Raw genomic sequence first — 17138 nt, forward strand, 5'->3', positions numbered from 1 at the left:
AAACGGTGCTCCTTTTGAAAATGATAGACCCCATCGAGAAAGTGAGTGATCTTTGAACGGACTTTTAAGGAGGTGAGAGGGAAGTCCAGGGAAGGAGCCGTTTGGGAGAGGCCTCCGGTCCAGGTGTGCCTAAAGCGAGCAAGATGTCCTCCTGAATTGCAAATGCTGTGATTCAAACAGCTGTAGCTTGACTATATTCCCTGTATTTTATTAAACATACATAAACCTTCAAAGCCTGACTCTTCGGTCTTTTTATATATAGATGCACTTATCCAGTCTTTCCGTTAAATTCCTGAGTTTTGGGTCTAATGTGGTCTCTGAGTGCTAGAGAAGGCCATTACTATCTTGTCCTTCTTCTTAAAAAAGGGAGACTTTGGGACTTTCTGTCTCTTGAGTGGCCTCTGTGTATTGGTTGTAGTTTTCTTTTCTGCAAACTCCCACATCATGGAACCCGATGAACCCTCACACATTGTACTTTGTCCCTTTGGTCACGCCTGCAGGCAGGGTGGTGCTGATTGCGTAACTGGGTGCGGGAGTGAGGCAGCACCCGGGAGAGCGAGCCGGTGTCTGTCACCGGCAGGCTGGGGAAGCTGGTGGACCAGACCTGTCATGAAAGCTAGCACTGAGATGGCAGGATGGGCCGAGATGTGATTTAAGAACACTGGAGTGGGTTGCCATTTCCTTCTCCAGGGGATCCTACCAACCCAGGGATCAACCCCACATCTACTGCATTGCAGCCAGGTTCTTTACCAGTGAACCACCCGGGAAGCCCAGGAAACAATAAAGTGAGAGAAAGAAGCATTTTGGAGCAGCAGTGCAGAATGCTGAGTCCAGAGTGGGCAGCTTTACTTTGAGGAGCGGCTTGACTCACCTGGGCGGGGAGCCGTGGGTGCCTGGGCTTCCCTGTGTGGGGTGGCCCTCGGGCTGCTGGGAGGACTCAGGGTGACTGAGCATGAGCGTGAGCAACTGCGCAGTAAAGGGATGGTCCCTCCTCTGACTTCTGTCGGCTAGTTCTCATCTGGGGCCAAACCCTCTAGTGCTTATAGCAAGTCCTCCCGGATCATCAGATTGGGAGTAGTACATAGATTGGGGGAGGGGGTTGGCAAATCAAATGCTTTTCTTTGTTTTAAATCAGTCCCATGACTTCACTTCTCATGGTTGTGTCAGTTGCTTGTGACTGCTGTAACAAATTACGTAGACTTTGTGTCTAAAAGTAACACAGAGGTATTTTCTCTGAGTCCTGGAAGTCAGCAGTCTGACGTGGTTCTCTCTGGACTGAGATGTGGGCAGGGCTGATCCTTCTGAGGGCTCCAGGGGAGAATCCCCTTTCCGGCATCTGGAGGCGCCTGCTCCCTTGGCTCTCTGGGCCCCAGTTCGGTCTTTCTCATGACACCATCTCTCTGGTTGTGGCTCTTCGCCATGTAAGGACCCTTGGGGGAGCACAGTGGGCCTGTCCGGATAAGCCAGGATCATCTCTTTATTTTAAGGTCAGCTGACCAGCAGCTTTAATCCACCTGCAACCTTGATTCTTCCTTGCCGTGTAATGTAACATGTTCACAGGCCCCAGGGGAGCAGGACAATTCTGTCAGTTTCTGAATGCCCTTGACACGTGTCTGATGCTATAAGTATGAAAGCCCTATGTCCTTCCCAACAAATAGGTGACTTTTCTGTTTAACCTTTTGTTCCCCCCGAGGCATGATTGGTAACTTTGGAGCACTCGCATCACATTTGTTAATTTATGCTACCCTTTCTGTAGATGGTTTAGTGCTAAATGCAATCTTATGTCATCATCAGATCTTAAATTTTAAAAAAATGATTGCATAAATATTACATATACCCAAATACTGCATATAAATAACCATAAATATTGCAGCTACATTAGCAACAACAAACATATAGCTTTTTGAGCAGAGATAAAAATGTTTTCTTCTCAATTAAGAGAATAGATGCCTTTATGTTAGCGTAGTGTAGACACCCAGTGTTCCTGAGATGCAAATGGGGATCTCTTTCTAACCTCCACCCCAGACAGAGCCATTTCACATTGTTTGGTTGGATGTTGATTCCAGCAGGGTTGAGCTTCATGTGCCTTTCCTCTGCTGGAGGCACTTTCACACAGAACAGGACCCTGGACTCAGCTCTGCTCTTAAAGTATCAACATAAGGCTAATTCTCTTCTGGTCGCAGTTGACTGTTAACTGAAGATCAGGATTTAAAAATGCTTAGACACTAAATAACCTTGTGAAAAATAAATGAAAATAAATAAATAAATAAATAACCTTATGACATTGCAGTTCTAGTGGATCCTAAAATAAAAGTTTTGTGCAGAAAAATGATTGAAAGTGAAAGTTTCTATTGCTGTTTACGTTGGTAAGGGGTGAAGCCAATGCTGTGCGACAGACCTCAGCTGTGAGTGGCCCTGAGTGCGGCTGGGCGGGTCTGCCGCACCCTCCTGGGCTTCGTCTGGACGTGTTACTCGGCTTAGACTCTGATCTTAGTGATGGTGTGTTGGGTCTAAAAGACTGTCTGGCCTACAGGTTTCTCTTTTTAGTTATAATTGACTTCTTTGAAAATTAGAGTTGTTTCAAAAATAGCCAATTTCTTACCGTCCTTTTTTATTGTTCATTTGCTAGGTTGTTTATGACTCTTGGCGACCCCAGGGACACCAGGCTTGCCTGTCCTTCACCATCTCCTAGAGCTTGCTCAATAGACTCCTGTCCATTGAGTCAATGATGCCATCCAACCATCTCATCCTCTGCCCTCCTTTTCCTCCTGCCCTCAATATTTCCCAGCATCAGGGTCTTTTCCAGTGAGTTGGCTGTTTGCATCAGGTGGCCAAAGTATTGGAGCTTCAGCTTCAGCATCAGTCCTTCCAACAATTCAGAATTGATTTCCTTTAGGATTGACTGGTTTGATCTTCTTGCAGTCCATGAGAGTCCAGGGGACTCTCAGGAGTCTTCTCTGGCATCACAATTCGAAAGCATTAATTCTTCAGCACTCAGCCTTCTTTATGGTTCAACTCCCACATCTCTACATGACTATTGGAAAGACCATAGCTTTGACTATACAGACCTTTGTCGGCAAAGTGATATCTCTGCTTTTTAATACACTGTCTAGGTTTGTCATAGCTTTTCTTCCAGTATTCACTTAGTATTCTTGGGCTTCCATTGTGGCTCAGCTGGTTAAGAATCTGCCTGCAATGCGGGAGACCTGGGTTTGATCCCTGGGTTGGGAAGATCCCCTGGAGAAGGGAAAGGCTTACCCACTCCAGTATTCTGGCCTGGAGAGTTCCATGGACTATATAGTCCCTGGGGTCACAAAGAGTCGGACACCACTGAGCGACTTTCACTTTCACTTTTTTTCCAGGGAGCAGTGTCTTCTGGTTTCATGGCTGCAGTCACTGTTCACACTGATTCTGGAGCCCAAAAAGAAAAGCTGCCACTCTTTTCACTTTTTCCCCATCTATTTGCCAGGAAGTGATGGAACCGGATGCCATAATCTTAGTTTTTTGAATGTTGAGTTTTAAGCCAGTATTTTCACTCTCCTCTTTCACCCTCATCAAGAGGCTCTTTAGTTCTTCACTTTCGGCCATTGTGGTGGTATCATCCACATATCTGAGGTTGTTGATATTTCTCCCTGATGTACTCCTTTCCCAGTTTTGATTCCAGCTTATGCTTCATCCAGACTGGCATTTCACATGATGTACTCTGCATATAAGTTAAATAAGCAGAGTGACAGTATACAGCCTTGACATACTCCTTTCCCAGTTTTGAACCAGTTCATTGTTCCATGTCTGGTTCTACTTGTTGCTTCTTGTCCTGTATATAGGTTTCTCAGGAGACAGGTAAGTCTCCTATTTGGTATTCCTATCTCTTTAAGAATTTTCCAGTTTGTTGTGATCCACACAATCAAAGGCTTTAGCTTAGTCAGTGAAGCAGAAGTAGATATTTTTTTGGATTCCCTTGCTGCTTCTTTTTCTTTTTCCCTTGATTTTTCTGTGATCCAGTGGATGTTGGCAATTTGATCTCTGGTTCCTCTGCCTTTTCTAAATCCAGCTTGTACATCTGGTACTGTTGAAGCCTAGCTTGAAGGATTTTGAGCATTACCTTGCTAGCATGTGAAAATCTAAATGACACATCTTTATATTTATTTATATTCTGTTGGACATGTGTTAGTGTCTTCTCAATGTTGGTAAAAGTTAACTATTTTATAATTGAGTTCCCAAGTCCTTCTATTTTTAAAATTTTAAGAAAATGTTCAGCTGAGTTTATTGAAATGTGACCCATATATACCTAAGTCACTGAAATCATCTTTTTTAACCTCCACCCCCCCCCCTCCCCCGCCCCGGCCATGTTTAATTAGTTCTTACCTGCTTTTAACATAAAAATTTTAAAATTATGTGATTAATGCATAAATATATGCTTCTAAAAATCTCAGAGAATGCAGTCCTAATGCAGAAAATAGTGAAGGTCTGCCTCAGATAACTGAGTGCGTGGACCAGAGTCTGGTCACAAATGGCAGATGTAAGAAGAGAGTCATAGGTAGTCAGGAACACAGGGCTCCACCTGCCTTTTTCTCAAACATCTCTTGTTGTGGAACATGGGGCTTAGTTGCTTTGCAGCGTGTGTGTGGCATCATAGTTCCATAGCCAGGGATCACACCTGCGTCCCCTGCACTGGAAGCGGATTCTTAACTGCTGGACCACCAGGGAAGTCTGAGTGAATCTTAGTAGCCCTCTTGAGTAAGAAAAATAAACACAGCAGTTTTCTGAACAAAGTTCTCTCAACACATCATCTTAAGCCTCATTTTTGCTTCCTAGTAGCTGTATTCTAACAGCTGATTCCCTGTTTTTCTCATGCCCCTGTGCAGCCCATGGAATCAAAATGAAGTTGCTCTTATAGTTCACACCTCAGCACTCCAGTGGCTTTTCTACTAACTGGTTGAGCTATTTTGGGGTACTACAAAGTATTAATACATATTGTTAATTTAATTACCTACCAAGTGAATGGAGATTTAATTCTCTTGAGGTTTTACATATAAGCTCTTTCCTGTCTTTTATGGCTCTTTCTAGCCCATTTTCAAAGATACCTCCCTCTGTTTTCCATAATACTCAGTATAAAAACTTGAGAGTATTATCATTAATAATAGCCATGTGTTCTGAGAAAATCATGGTGGCTTTTCTTCATGTTAAGTCAACATAGGGTTTCAGTGGGTGGGAATGAAAAGTAGGGTACTGTGTCAGTTTGCTCGGAGTGCTCGGGGTAACAAAATACTCCAGGCTGGGGATGGGGGCGGGGGGGAGCTGAAACAGCAGAACTTTATTTCCTCACTGTCCTGGAGGCTGGAGGCTGGAGGTCCAAGGTCAAGGTGTCAGCAGGGCTGGCTCTGAGACCTCCCTTGGTGGCTTGTCAGTGGCCATGTCTTCTTGCTGCATCCTAAGTGGTCTTTCCCGCCCTGGTGACCGTGTGTACACATTTTCTCTTATAAGGATGCCTAAGGGATTTAATCAACTTCCCTGGTGGCTCAGATGGTAAAGTGTCTGGCTGCAATGCGGGAGACCCGGGTTCGATCCCTGGGTGGGGAAGATCCCCTGGAGAAGGAAATGGCAACCCACTCCAGTACTCTTGCTTGGAAAATTTCATGGATGGAGGAGCCTGGTAGGCTACAGTCCATGGGGTTGCAAAGAGTCAGACACAACTGAACGACTTCACTTTCTTTCTAAAGGGATTTAATCAGGGCCCATTCAAAAGCCCTTGTTTTTACCTAATCACGTCTTTCAGATACAGTCACATAACAGAGGTGCTGAGGGGTTAGGGTTTCAATGTATGAATTTTGCTGGGACACACTTCAGCTCCTTAACAGGGGCTGAGATCAAATGGTCACATGTTCAGTGCCCAGTTATCAGATGATGTCTCTGCCCTTGACAGATGTGTTAATTGACCTGTAATCTTTTAAAATTAAATTTAGGACACAGATTAAAGATTTATTTCATGATTGAATGTAAGAAAAATTGTTACTTTACAGCCTCCAGTTGGACAAGTTTTATATTGTGTAACAGGATTTCCTGTGGGAGACACTTGAGAAGGGGGTGTGTAGGAGGCACTTCATTTGTTTACCCTGTTGCAGAGGTTACTTGTACCTTTATGTGAGACTTTATTGCAAGGAGCATATATATAAAAAACCAAGTGAAAGAGGAGAAAGTTTCCCTGTGGGTGCCCTAATTTCTTTTTAGCAGAGAGTAGTCATTTTTTTTTATATGTTAATTCTAGAACCTTTTCAAGAGGCAGCAGGAGTTGGCACTCAAAGATAAGAAATTAGAAGCTAACTAAAGGTTTTCTTACTTTAATGATTTCTAAGACAATTACCAAATACATGAATGCAGTGAAAACTGATGAGTTAAAACCTAAAAGCTGTTTTTATGGCAACAATAAATTATTAATAGTAACCCTTATTAACGATTTACTCTGTGCCGGGCCTTGTTCAAGGTTATTGTGTTGACTCAGTCTCAAAATAACCCTGTTGGGAGCTATTCTTATTTTCCTATTTCACATATGGTCCCTGAGGCACAGAAAGGATTCATGGTCTTCCCAAGCGTATTCAGCTAGTAGGTGGTGGAGCTCAGATGGACCCAGGTGGTCAACCTTCCAGCATCTGTGTCCAGTCCCCGTGCCCCACTGCCTCTCTGAGGATCAGCTTAGTTGCCCAGAAACATCACTCCTCTCTGTAGTGACTTGACATCGTTATGCGGTTTGGGAAAGGTTCCATTTTGTTTGTTTTGTTTTGTTTTATTTTGGTTTGTGGTAGCAAAATAAGTATGTCAGTGGCCCACATCGCTTTCCAATGATTTCTTTAAGATCAATATAAATGCAGTTTGGAAAAAGGTTTTGCTTAACGGTAGAGGATCCTGAGTGTAAGACTGAGCCATTGGTATTGAAAGGTTCTTCCTAGGCTGAAATAGGATGTGGCTATACTCTCATTTTAGGAGAGCTAAGTGGATTTTTCAGTTCTGTTAAGGCTGGGATGAAATAGCTGAGTTAACAGCTGAGCTGTGAAGTCAGACTCCTGAGTTCCTCACTGGTCTCTGCCACCAGCAAGCTGTGTACTCTGAGCACGGGGCCCTTGCAGCTCCTCTGTCCTTGGTGTGCGGTCGGATCTGCCTCCAGGACTTCCCGTGAGGATGAGTGAGAGCAGGTGTGTGTGGGGTCCTGGGTACCGCGTACACAGAGAGTATCTGTGTATCTCGGCTCCTGCTGGAATTTGGTGAAGAAACTCACATCCACTTGTCCTGGCTTCCTTTTCTGCCTGGAGTGTCATGGCTCTTTGATCCAAGTTGAAGAGGTGGCTATAGGAGCCGACACAGGTGCAAGGCTAGGCAGGGTTGGTCCAGCTCTGCCCTCCTTAGCTGTCAGACCCAGGCAGGTGGCTCCACTTTCCTCTTCTTCCTCCTCCTCTTACTCTTGGGGAGAATTTATCTCCTCAGGCAGGCCAGCTGGGGGCAAAGTTAGATCAAGTGCTGGCTTTTCTAGAGACCACTTCTTTAAAGATACAAATCATCCTGTTTTGTGATGTCATTTTGCTAAATTATTAAATTGTCTAAAAATACCAATTAATAAATTTTAGAGCCCATTTTCCCTATATTTACCTAACAGTGCCATGTTTCTTCCTGTTGTAGGTGCTGGAGATCAGAATTTATTTACCTCCATTTACCCGACGCTTTCCCAACAGCTTCCAAGAGAACCGATGGAATGGAGAAGGTATGGCATCTCCCGCCTTGTTTTGTAGGTGTTTGAGTGAGTGAAGCAGTGAAAGTGAGAGCCTGAGTTCTAAGGAGACTGAGAAGAAGGGCCCATAATCTGTGGGCCTTTTTTTAAGGAACGTGTTGTTTTCTGAACAAGACCTAGGATGATAGAAATGGGGCACGTCTTCGGAGTCGCAGGCCCCTTGTATAGAGGTGACTTCTGACTCCTGGTGGCATTTTGTTAAGGAGATGTGCACCCATATTCCTCAGTAGAGCTGGTGCCTCTGCGTCTTAACCAGGACTTTGTCACCCTGAGTGCCTGGGCCCTTCTCTTAAGGATGAGAAAGTGGACAGAAGGATGGTCTTTCAAATTAGGAGTGCAATCAGATCAGTCTTCCCATTGGCCCTGTTGTTAGTAATTGTTCCTCTAACGACTTGTTCTGAGGAAATAATTGACTCTGAATTATTTTACTGAAAAACTAACTTCTGGTAAGATTAGATATTATTTATAGAAAATGTTTGGATTGTTAATACTATTTATTAATTGTTAATACCTGTTAATACTGGCAATCTGATTTTAACCAAGATGAATGAAAAATTTCCTGTTGTTATTCATGCTCATGTAATTCTGATTCTTGCTACATTATTCCTTTCTGACCACCAGTTTTTACCCTCCTAACGTGAAGAATTAACATTCTGGATGACTTTACCAGGCTCTCTGTTGAATCTAGTCTAATCTTTGTGCCTGCTTAGTGTTACAAGGAATGTATTTATTTACCAAAATGTAATATAAAGAATGTACAGAACTGGGAGAATTCTCTTACAGAAAAATTATTCAACTATTGAGGAGGCCCAGTGTTGTGAATGAGAGAAAACAATTCAGCAAATGTAAGAATTTAATAATATCTGAAGAAATGGAGTGATTGGAAAGGATTTCAAACAAGTATACATTATTCAAACATTCAGAAAGATAAAAGAAATGAGAAATGGGGTTATGAGAAAAAAATGGAATAGAGACCCTGCATAGATTTAATATGCATATTCTTTTCTTCACCTCCTTGAAAGCTAAATGAGAGGAGAGTACTAGAAAGGCCTCAGTGTTTAAGGACAGAGAAGGCGCAGGTGGCAGCAGCGCAGACGTGGGTATCTTCCTGGGAGCAGAAGGACGGGCAGAGGAGTGGGAGGGAGAGTGTGTCTGCAGAGGGGACACCCTGAGAAGCAGGCGGTCCCTGACCGGTGACGGGGCCAGGACCTTGGGAGGCAAGGGCAAGACGGGTGCAGAGGGGTGTGTATGTGTGGCTCTTTGGTATTGTTTGACATGTTAAAGTGTGTATATTTCACTTTGGCAAAAATGTAACTGATTAGATCTTGGGAAACAAAATTGAAGCAGAAACTTGACTTCATGCAGTGAACTTCTGTGTAGCTGAAGAACAGAGTGATGCGTTGGGAGATTGCACTTGGGAACTCCGGAGTTGAGCTGAGAGCCAGAGATGGAGGTCTGAGGGGAAAGCTGAGCCATGAAGGCTGAGTCCATAGGTTTCCATGTCCGTGTAGTAGGTATTTCAGAAGTGACTGTGGAGTGGGTAGAGGAACGGGCCCTGCTTGAAGCACTGGTGTCCAGGTTTTCCCAGAAGTGAGTTCGGAGATTTCAGGGGCTGCTGGATGTCAAGCAGAATGAAAACAAAACTAAGCAAACAAAAAGCAACATCAGGAAATAGGGAGAAAAGAAAAACCGAGTCTGCAGTCTCTTACGGCATTTAAAATGCAGCTTAAGATAGAGCATTTAAGAGGAGTACTTTGACTTGAGGGCTGTACCTTGACTCTCAGTTAGTCGTGTCCAACTCTTTGCTACCCCATACAGTCCATGGAATTCTCCAGGCCAGAATACTGGAGTGAGGAGCCTTTCCCTTCTCCAGGGGATTTTCCCAACCCAGGGGTCAAACCCAGGTCTCCCGCATTGCAGGCCGATTCTTTACCAGCTGAGCCACAAGGGAAGCCCCACCTTGACTTGAGTTCTAAGGAGACTGAGAGTTGAGTTCTAAGAAGCCCCACCTTGACTCAAGAGTTGTGTGTTACTCACACAGTGGGGAGACTGTCTCAGCCGCCCCCTGGCCTTGGAGAGACAGGGTACCGGCTGGGCCCGGGTGTCCGCACACCACCACATGGTGCTGTCCAGAGCCCTGCTCCCCTCTTATACTCGCTGCCGCCGCAGCGTGGAAATAGCTGGAAACATGCCGTCACTAGGAACACTTCAGAGGTGTATGAGCAGAAACTGTCCTACTGTCTCTGAAGTAATTAAGGAATGTGTCTCAAGCAAAACACATGTGTCAGGAACATGAACCCTGAATTCACAGGGTGAAGGGAGCAGCTGCCTGAAAGCAAATCATAGCAAATATTTCACTATATTATGGTGTCAGTGCTTTTAAAAATTAAAAATCTAAAATTTCAGAATGTGGAAGAAAGCAGAAAGAAAACAGTGTAGTATCTTTGTCCTGTTCAAGGCGAGATAGACACTGTACTTTTTGAAAAGGAAATTTAAGTTTATGCATATTAAAAATTAAAATGTAAATAACAACAGAAAAGAAATAGAAGATTAAACTTTCAAGCTAATAGAGAAAAAGGATGGAAAAAGAAAACTTGGTTAATCTCACCAAGGACAGAAAAAAGCTAGCGTGAAATAGAAAATCCATAAGTTAAAGCATAATAACATTCAGTATAGTTGTTTTCAGTTTATTCATCATGGAGATTCCTTAAAATCCATCTGTAGATATTTAAAAGAGACACAACTCACTAGAGGTGGAAGATAGAGGTATGGAAAAGAGATGTATGTAGCCTGATTTATTTTTAGAAGTATAATAAAACAGTGTCCATACTCTGTGATAGCCATTGATTAGATGCGTGTAGCTTGTGGGATCTTTGTTCTTGGATTGAGGAAAATTGGAGGATGGGACTTCCCTGGTGATGCAGTGGGTAAGAATCTGCCTTCCAATGTAGGTTTGATCCCTGTTCCAGGAAGATCCTACGTGCCACGGAGCAACTAAGCCCGTGAGCCATAGCTACTGAGCCTGTGCCCTAGAGCCCAGCAACTACTGATCCCACGCATTGCAACTGCGGAAGCCTGCATGCCTGGAGCCCGTGCTCTGCAACAAGAAAAGCCCAAGCACTGCAACGAAGAGTAGCCCCACTTGCCGCAACTGGAGAAAGCCCACAAAGAGCAGCAAAGAACCAGCGCAGTCAAAAATAAATTTAAAAAGTTATTTTAAAAAATTTCCTTGAGATGTCCTTTAAAAAAAAATTGGAGGATGGTGGTTACCGCTGTTTATGCTGTGCAAACAGAAACCTGTTCTTTTTCACCAGACAGTTCTCTTTTTTGGATAACGCAGTCTGTTGCAAAAATATTAGAGCAGTTTAAAGCTTTGGTAGTTTCAATCTGCACTTTTGACATTTGGGAAACTCTCTGCTTCTTTTATGGTGACTGTACACTGACATTTATTTTTCTCAGAAGTTTGTATTGTTGCAAATGGAGTTATGAAGAGCTTTGACACATTAACTGTTTAAAATAATTTATAGCATCTTTTCAAATGGAACATATAATAATTAAAATTTAGGGTTAATATCACCTATGCACTTCTGAATGCATAGATATGATTTGATTGTTGTCTTTTTTTCCTTTTCCTTCTGCTGAACTTTCTCATGTTTCTCAGTGGCTTGTTCACAATTGTTGATAGGTCCTATGGCCGGGCTCCAAAGATGATTCACCTGGAGTCTAACTTTGTTCAGTTCAAAGAGGAGCTGCTGCCCAAAGAAGGGAACAAAGCTCTGCTGACCTTCCCATTCCTGCACATTTACTGGACGGAGTGCTGTGTAAGTATTCATTCAGGGGGAGGTTATAATGGGTCGAGAAGTCACAGGTCTGGGTTTTGCTGAGACAGCTATACTTTTTGAAATTTACTGTTTTAATTTTCTTGTATTCTCTTTTCTCCATTCTTCACCCAAGTGTATGACTTTGCCATGGCTCATTTCTGCTCTGGCCCAGTGCAGTATACTCATCGTAATCACCAAATACAGTCTCCAAATTACTTCCTATGTTTCCGGTTCTTAGGAGCCATCTCACTGTGTCCTGGTGGGCACTAGCTATTTCTAATATTTCCTTTCAGCTTTGTTTTCCTAACACCCTGTACTCACCACATGGCTGTTATTCTCCTTGAGAGTCCTTGTCTGTCTCTGGTACTGGTTGGCAGGCTCCCTGTAGGCAGGGAACTTCCTCCTAACTCACCACCTGAGTCTGTTGCAGGAGGTGCTCTGTGATGCCCGTTGAGAGAGCGGACACTCCTACTGTGGGCACCCTGGCCTTTACTTATACTTGGCAGTTCTGTTCTCATGAACCTGAATCCTTCTTTCATGAATGAATAGAAAATTCTGTGGGTCATTTGTTCTGTTTCAACTCTAATAAAATAGGCATTTAGCAGTGTACAGAATACATGAATCGTTACAGATTGTGACATTTTAACCTGGATCTGAGGATGCGGAGTAGTTTTTGTAGTTCTAATGAGAAAGGGCTGGACGCTCACACCTGGGCTTCCTTCACCCTGGGCTCCCTTCACCCCATGTACTTTTGACTTTGCTGATTTTGTAGCCTTTCCCTTAGGCTAGCTTATGTGAGGTGTTGTCCACCAGGGGGGCTTGTTAGAGATGCGACGCCTGGGGTTTTATTGGACCAGGCACATAGGCAACCTCTGCCTGGCACGTAGCAGTGCTCTGAGCTCCTGGGGAACACAGAGGTCAGCACAAGCCATGTGATGGGTGCAGTTTGTGTGCAGGGAGGCACTCCTATGGCACAGTGACGGGAATCCTCCAACATCCAGATTGGATTTAGCACCAGGCTGAATCTTCCTGACCCAGACATCACCACAGCCTGCACACACCTTTTCCCAAGTTATCAGAAACCTGTGTGTGTTTCTCTTTTAGTGCTTTATAGTTCATTATCCTTATTTTGATATTCAAGTTGTCTCAGGTTTGGCCAGTGAGAGTCACTTCAAACTGGCTCCTGCGGCCTTCTGAGCTCTTTCTAACTTTTGACACAACAGAATATTCTGGTTCTTGTCCCTTTGCTACCCCTGTGTTGGAATCGGCCGTTTTTTCTCAGAGCCTTGGTCCCCCTGGCATGGTGGGAGTGGCCCTGCTGCTGTGCCAGTTGACTCCACAGGGCTCTGAAAGCACATGTCTTAGAAATCATGACTTGATACTGATGCCTCTGATTTTAGCCTTACCCCAGGGTGCTGTCTTGCCTTAACCTGTTCTGTGTGTTTATCCACCTTGGCCCTGACAACAGGGGCACATTCACTTAACCTGCTCAGTGCTACAGTATGCATAGAATAGTTTCAGAGTTGCTATACCCATGCGACAGCCTGAAACAAGGCTGGCTGAGACGAGTTCAGAGTTTGTGTGCAGTGCGTGCTTTCCCTGGCCTGTTAGCCCACGTTCAGACCTGGTTGGGCTGGTCACTCTCAGGGTCATTCTTTTCAGTGTTTGCCTAGTTGCTCTGGCATGTTTATTTTTTCATGTGAACCTTAGTATTAAATTCCTTTTCTAAGTATTTTACCTTTTTTGTTGTTATTGTCAGTGGGATTTTTTTCTCACATTGTATCTTCCAGTTGGTAATTTTTTGTATATATGGAGACTGTTGGGTTTTTTTTTCCATGTTAACCTTGCTGAATTTTTTTTTTATTGTTTGAGTTTGTTTTGTCATTGATTCTCAAAACCGGTGTCTCCAGGCCCCAAAGTCTAGGGTTTTCCAGTCATCCTGTGATGCCACCTGCAGAGAGTCTTGCTGCTTCCTTTTCAGTTCTTATGTCTCAGATTACTTTCCTGGTCTAGGACATTGTCTGTTAGTGGTAGAGACCGTGGGTATCCTTTCCTTTTTCCTGATTGGTAATGCCTGTGATTGGTACCTCCCAGTAAGTAGGGTGCTGGCTGTGGGAATCAGGTGAATTTGAATCAGTGTGTGAAGGAACTTCCATCCGTTCCTGTTTTCTTGAGAGTTTTTTAAATTAGGAATACACTGTAGAACTCTGTTAAAGGCTTTGTCATACCTGGTGGAGATAATCATATGATTTTTCTCACTTAGATCTACTAATATGTTGAATTACGTTACTGGTAATGGATATTTTTTGAACCATACTTGTATTCCTGGTATATCCCGCTTGGTCAGAGTATTATTTTCTTAATGTGACATTGGTGTCTGTTCATTTTATTTAGGATTTTTTGCATCTGCATTCACAAGTGGTTGGTCTTTAACTTTTTTGTGTATTGTGTTTATAAGGTTTAGCTATCAATGTTATGCTTGATTCATAAAAATAACTTGATGGAGTTCTGAGAAATCATCTGGGCCTGGCATTCTCATGGGATAGTTTCTTGATCCTGTTCTGTATCCCTTCCATGAAAGTTGGTCTGTTTTAACCATTTGTCTACTTTGATAAACTGTGTTTTTCTTACAAATTTTACGTTTCAGTTAAATTTTAAAATCTCTTTCCATTGAGATGTATGAAGCAGTCTTTTTTCGACTTAAAATGTGCTGTGTGTCAATAGTTATTTCTCAATTGTTATTTCTTATTTTGTATATTGGTGTTTTTTTTTTTCTTTCTTGATGAAATTAGCTAGTTTGATTTTTCCCCCCTCCTCCAGAACCAGGATTTTCATTTGTCTGATATACTGTTAGTACATTTTCTATCTCATTAATTTCTGCTTTCATTTTTTTACTGTCTCCTCCTTCTTGTTTTCTTATAGTTTACTTTGTTCTTTTCCTAGTTGTTTTGAGTTGGAAGTACATTTATCTTCATTCTTAAATTTTTAGTGATATAGGTCTTTAAAGATGTGAATTTAAATATATCCCAGGGCCACGGCTGACACCAGGTGGAGCAAACGAGCTGTAGACTTGGGAATAGTCAGTCTTCTGGGCCACTCTGTTCTGTAGTGGTTTGTTACAAAGTCACAGATAACTGTTTGAAAAGAAAAAAACCAGAAGACTGGAGGTGTTTTGATTGGGTTTGCCTTGGAATTGTTAATAGATTCATCTGAGAAGAATTTTAATGATGATGCATCTTCTCCTCTGGGAACCATTCTTTATGGCTTTTTTGTGTTCTTTTGTAATGTGTTGTAATGTTTTTCATGAAAGCCTTACATTTTTACTGCAAGATGTATTTAGTGTTTGTGGACATCATGTTGTTGCTCAGTCAGTCATGTCCGACTCCCTGCGACCCCATGGACTATATAGCACACCAGGCTTTTTCTGTCCTTCACTCTCACCCAGAGTTTGCTCAAACTCATGTCCATTGAGTCGGTGATGCCATCCAACCATCTCATCCTCTCTCGTCCCCTTTTCTTCTTGCCTTCAGTCTTTCCCAGCATCAGGGTCTTTTCCAATGATTTGGCTCTTTGCATCAGGTGGACATTATAGATGATTTTTTTTCCTCCTTAAACTTACATTTCCTAGTAGGAATCCTGTGGAGTTTTTTTTTTTTTTTTCTCTGTTTTAGTTTTGGTTATCATCTATGAAGAAAATTTCCGTGGGTGGAGAATCCCACCATGGGATTCCCTGGTGGCTCAGATGGTAGAGTCTGCCTACAATGTGGGAGACTTGAGTTCAATCCCTGGGTTGGGAAGATCCCCTGGAGAAGGAAATGGCAACCCTCTCCAGTATTCTTGCCTGGAAAATCCCATGGTCAGAGGAGCCTGGTGGGCTACAAGTCTGTAGGGTCCCAAAGAGTCAGACATGACTGAGTGACTTCACTTTCACTTTTTCTTTTATTAAGAAAATTTTCTGGAGCAAGTTGACAACGTTTAGGATTTTAGATTTACAAGTAAAATTCCGTTGTGTTATTTTAGTGGTTGCTTTAGGGTTTATAGTCCACACTGTAAGTTACACCTCCTTCCTTCAAGTCTGTTGTGCTGCTTGAGACAGTATACGAATATCACAGCACTGCCTTTCATTCCCCTGCCTCGTGTTACTGTGGCGTACATTCAGTCTTAAGTGTGTGCTAGACCGCACAGTACATTGTTGTTATTTTTGCTGTAAACCATCAAGCATGTTTTAAAGAAAATAAACCTGGGAAGGTGTGTCTTTCGTATTTGCCTGGGGCAGCCCCTTCCTTGTGTGGATCCAGGTTTTCAGTTGGTGTTAATTTCTTTCTGCCTGAAGGACTTCTTTCAACTTCTGTATAGTGCAGGTCCATTGGTGATGAGTTCTTCTCAGCTGTTAAATATTTGAGGAGCTATTTATTTTGCCTTTATTTTTGGAAAATATTTCCCTGATAGAGAGTTCTTGTTTGAAGGTTCTCCCTGCCGCACCCTCCCCCACTTTCAGCACCTAGAAGATGTTGCTTCACTGTCTTTTGGTTTTCATTGTTACCCATGAAAAATCTTTTGATTTTTTACTGTTATTTTGTACATAAAATGTCTTTCCTTTGGTGTTTTTTTTTTCCCCCAAATTGATTAATTAATTAATGCCCGCACTGGGTCTTGGTTGCTGCCTTTGGGCTTTCTCTAGTTGTGGCAAGTGAGAGCTGCTCTCTAGTTGTGGCACATGGGTTTCTTATTGTGGTGGCTTCTCTCATGGAACACAGGCTCTGAGGCTCTTAGGTTCAGTAGTTGTGGCTCATGGGCTCTAGAGCGCAGCCTTAGTAGTTGTGGTTCATAGGCCCAGTTGTCCCATGGCATGTGGGATCTTCTCTTATCAGGGATGGAACTAGTGTTGCCTGCATTGGCAGGTGGATTCTTAACCACTGGACCACCAGAGAAGTCCTCCTTTGTTGTTTTAAGATTCTTTTTTTTTTTTTCCATTTAGTTTTATTCATTGGAGGCTAATTACTTTACAATATTGTAGTGGTTTTTGCCATACATTGATGATTCTTTTTCTTTATCAGTGATTTTAAGCAGTTTGATTATGATATGCCATGGCGGAGCTTCATTTCTTGTGCTTGGATTTTGGGTTTTTGTTTTTGCTTTTTTACTTACGCGATTTATGATTTTGATCAAATTGGGAACATTTTTGGTCATTATTTCTTCAAATATTTTTTCTGTTCCCCTTCTCTCCTTCGGGGACTCCAGTAACCTCTGTGTGAGGTCACTTGACATCTCCCAAGTCCTTGAATTGTAGACATTTCATCAGTCTTTTTCTCTGTGTGTTTCATTTGGATAATTTCTATTCTGTGCCTTCACGTTAACTGATTGTTTCTTCTACAGTGTCTCATCTGCTCTTAGTCCTACCCAGTGTATTTTTCAGTTTAGACATTGTGGTTTTCATCTCTTTGAGTTCCTCAGGGGTCTTTTCCTTCTTTTAAAATATCTTTCCTGTCTTTGCTTAGCGTCAGTCTTTCTCTGCCTTCATGAACATATGAAATATGGCA

At 42.7% G+C, this 17138-nt stretch overlaps 1 protein-coding gene across 1 annotated transcript in view; it reads left to right on the forward strand.

The window, feature by feature from the left end:
• TRAPPC10 (trafficking protein particle complex subunit 10) overlaps nucleotides 1-17138 on the forward strand; it is a 73896-nt gene that overhangs the window by 11360 nt on the left and 45398 nt on the right. The window contains exons 2-3 of the mRNA XM_043474530.1: nucleotides 7669-7750; nucleotides 11463-11598. Of these exons, the coding sequence (XP_043330465.1) occupies nucleotides 7669-7750; nucleotides 11463-11598 (218 nt within the window). The remainder of the gene's footprint in view (nucleotides 1-7668; nucleotides 7751-11462; nucleotides 11599-17138) is intronic.

The sequence above is a fragment of the Cervus canadensis genome, chromosome 7, assembly GCF_019320065.1.
Source record: "Cervus canadensis isolate Bull #8, Minnesota chromosome 7, ASM1932006v1, whole genome shotgun sequence".
NCBI lineage: Eukaryota > Metazoa > Chordata > Mammalia > Artiodactyla > Cervidae > Cervus > Cervus canadensis.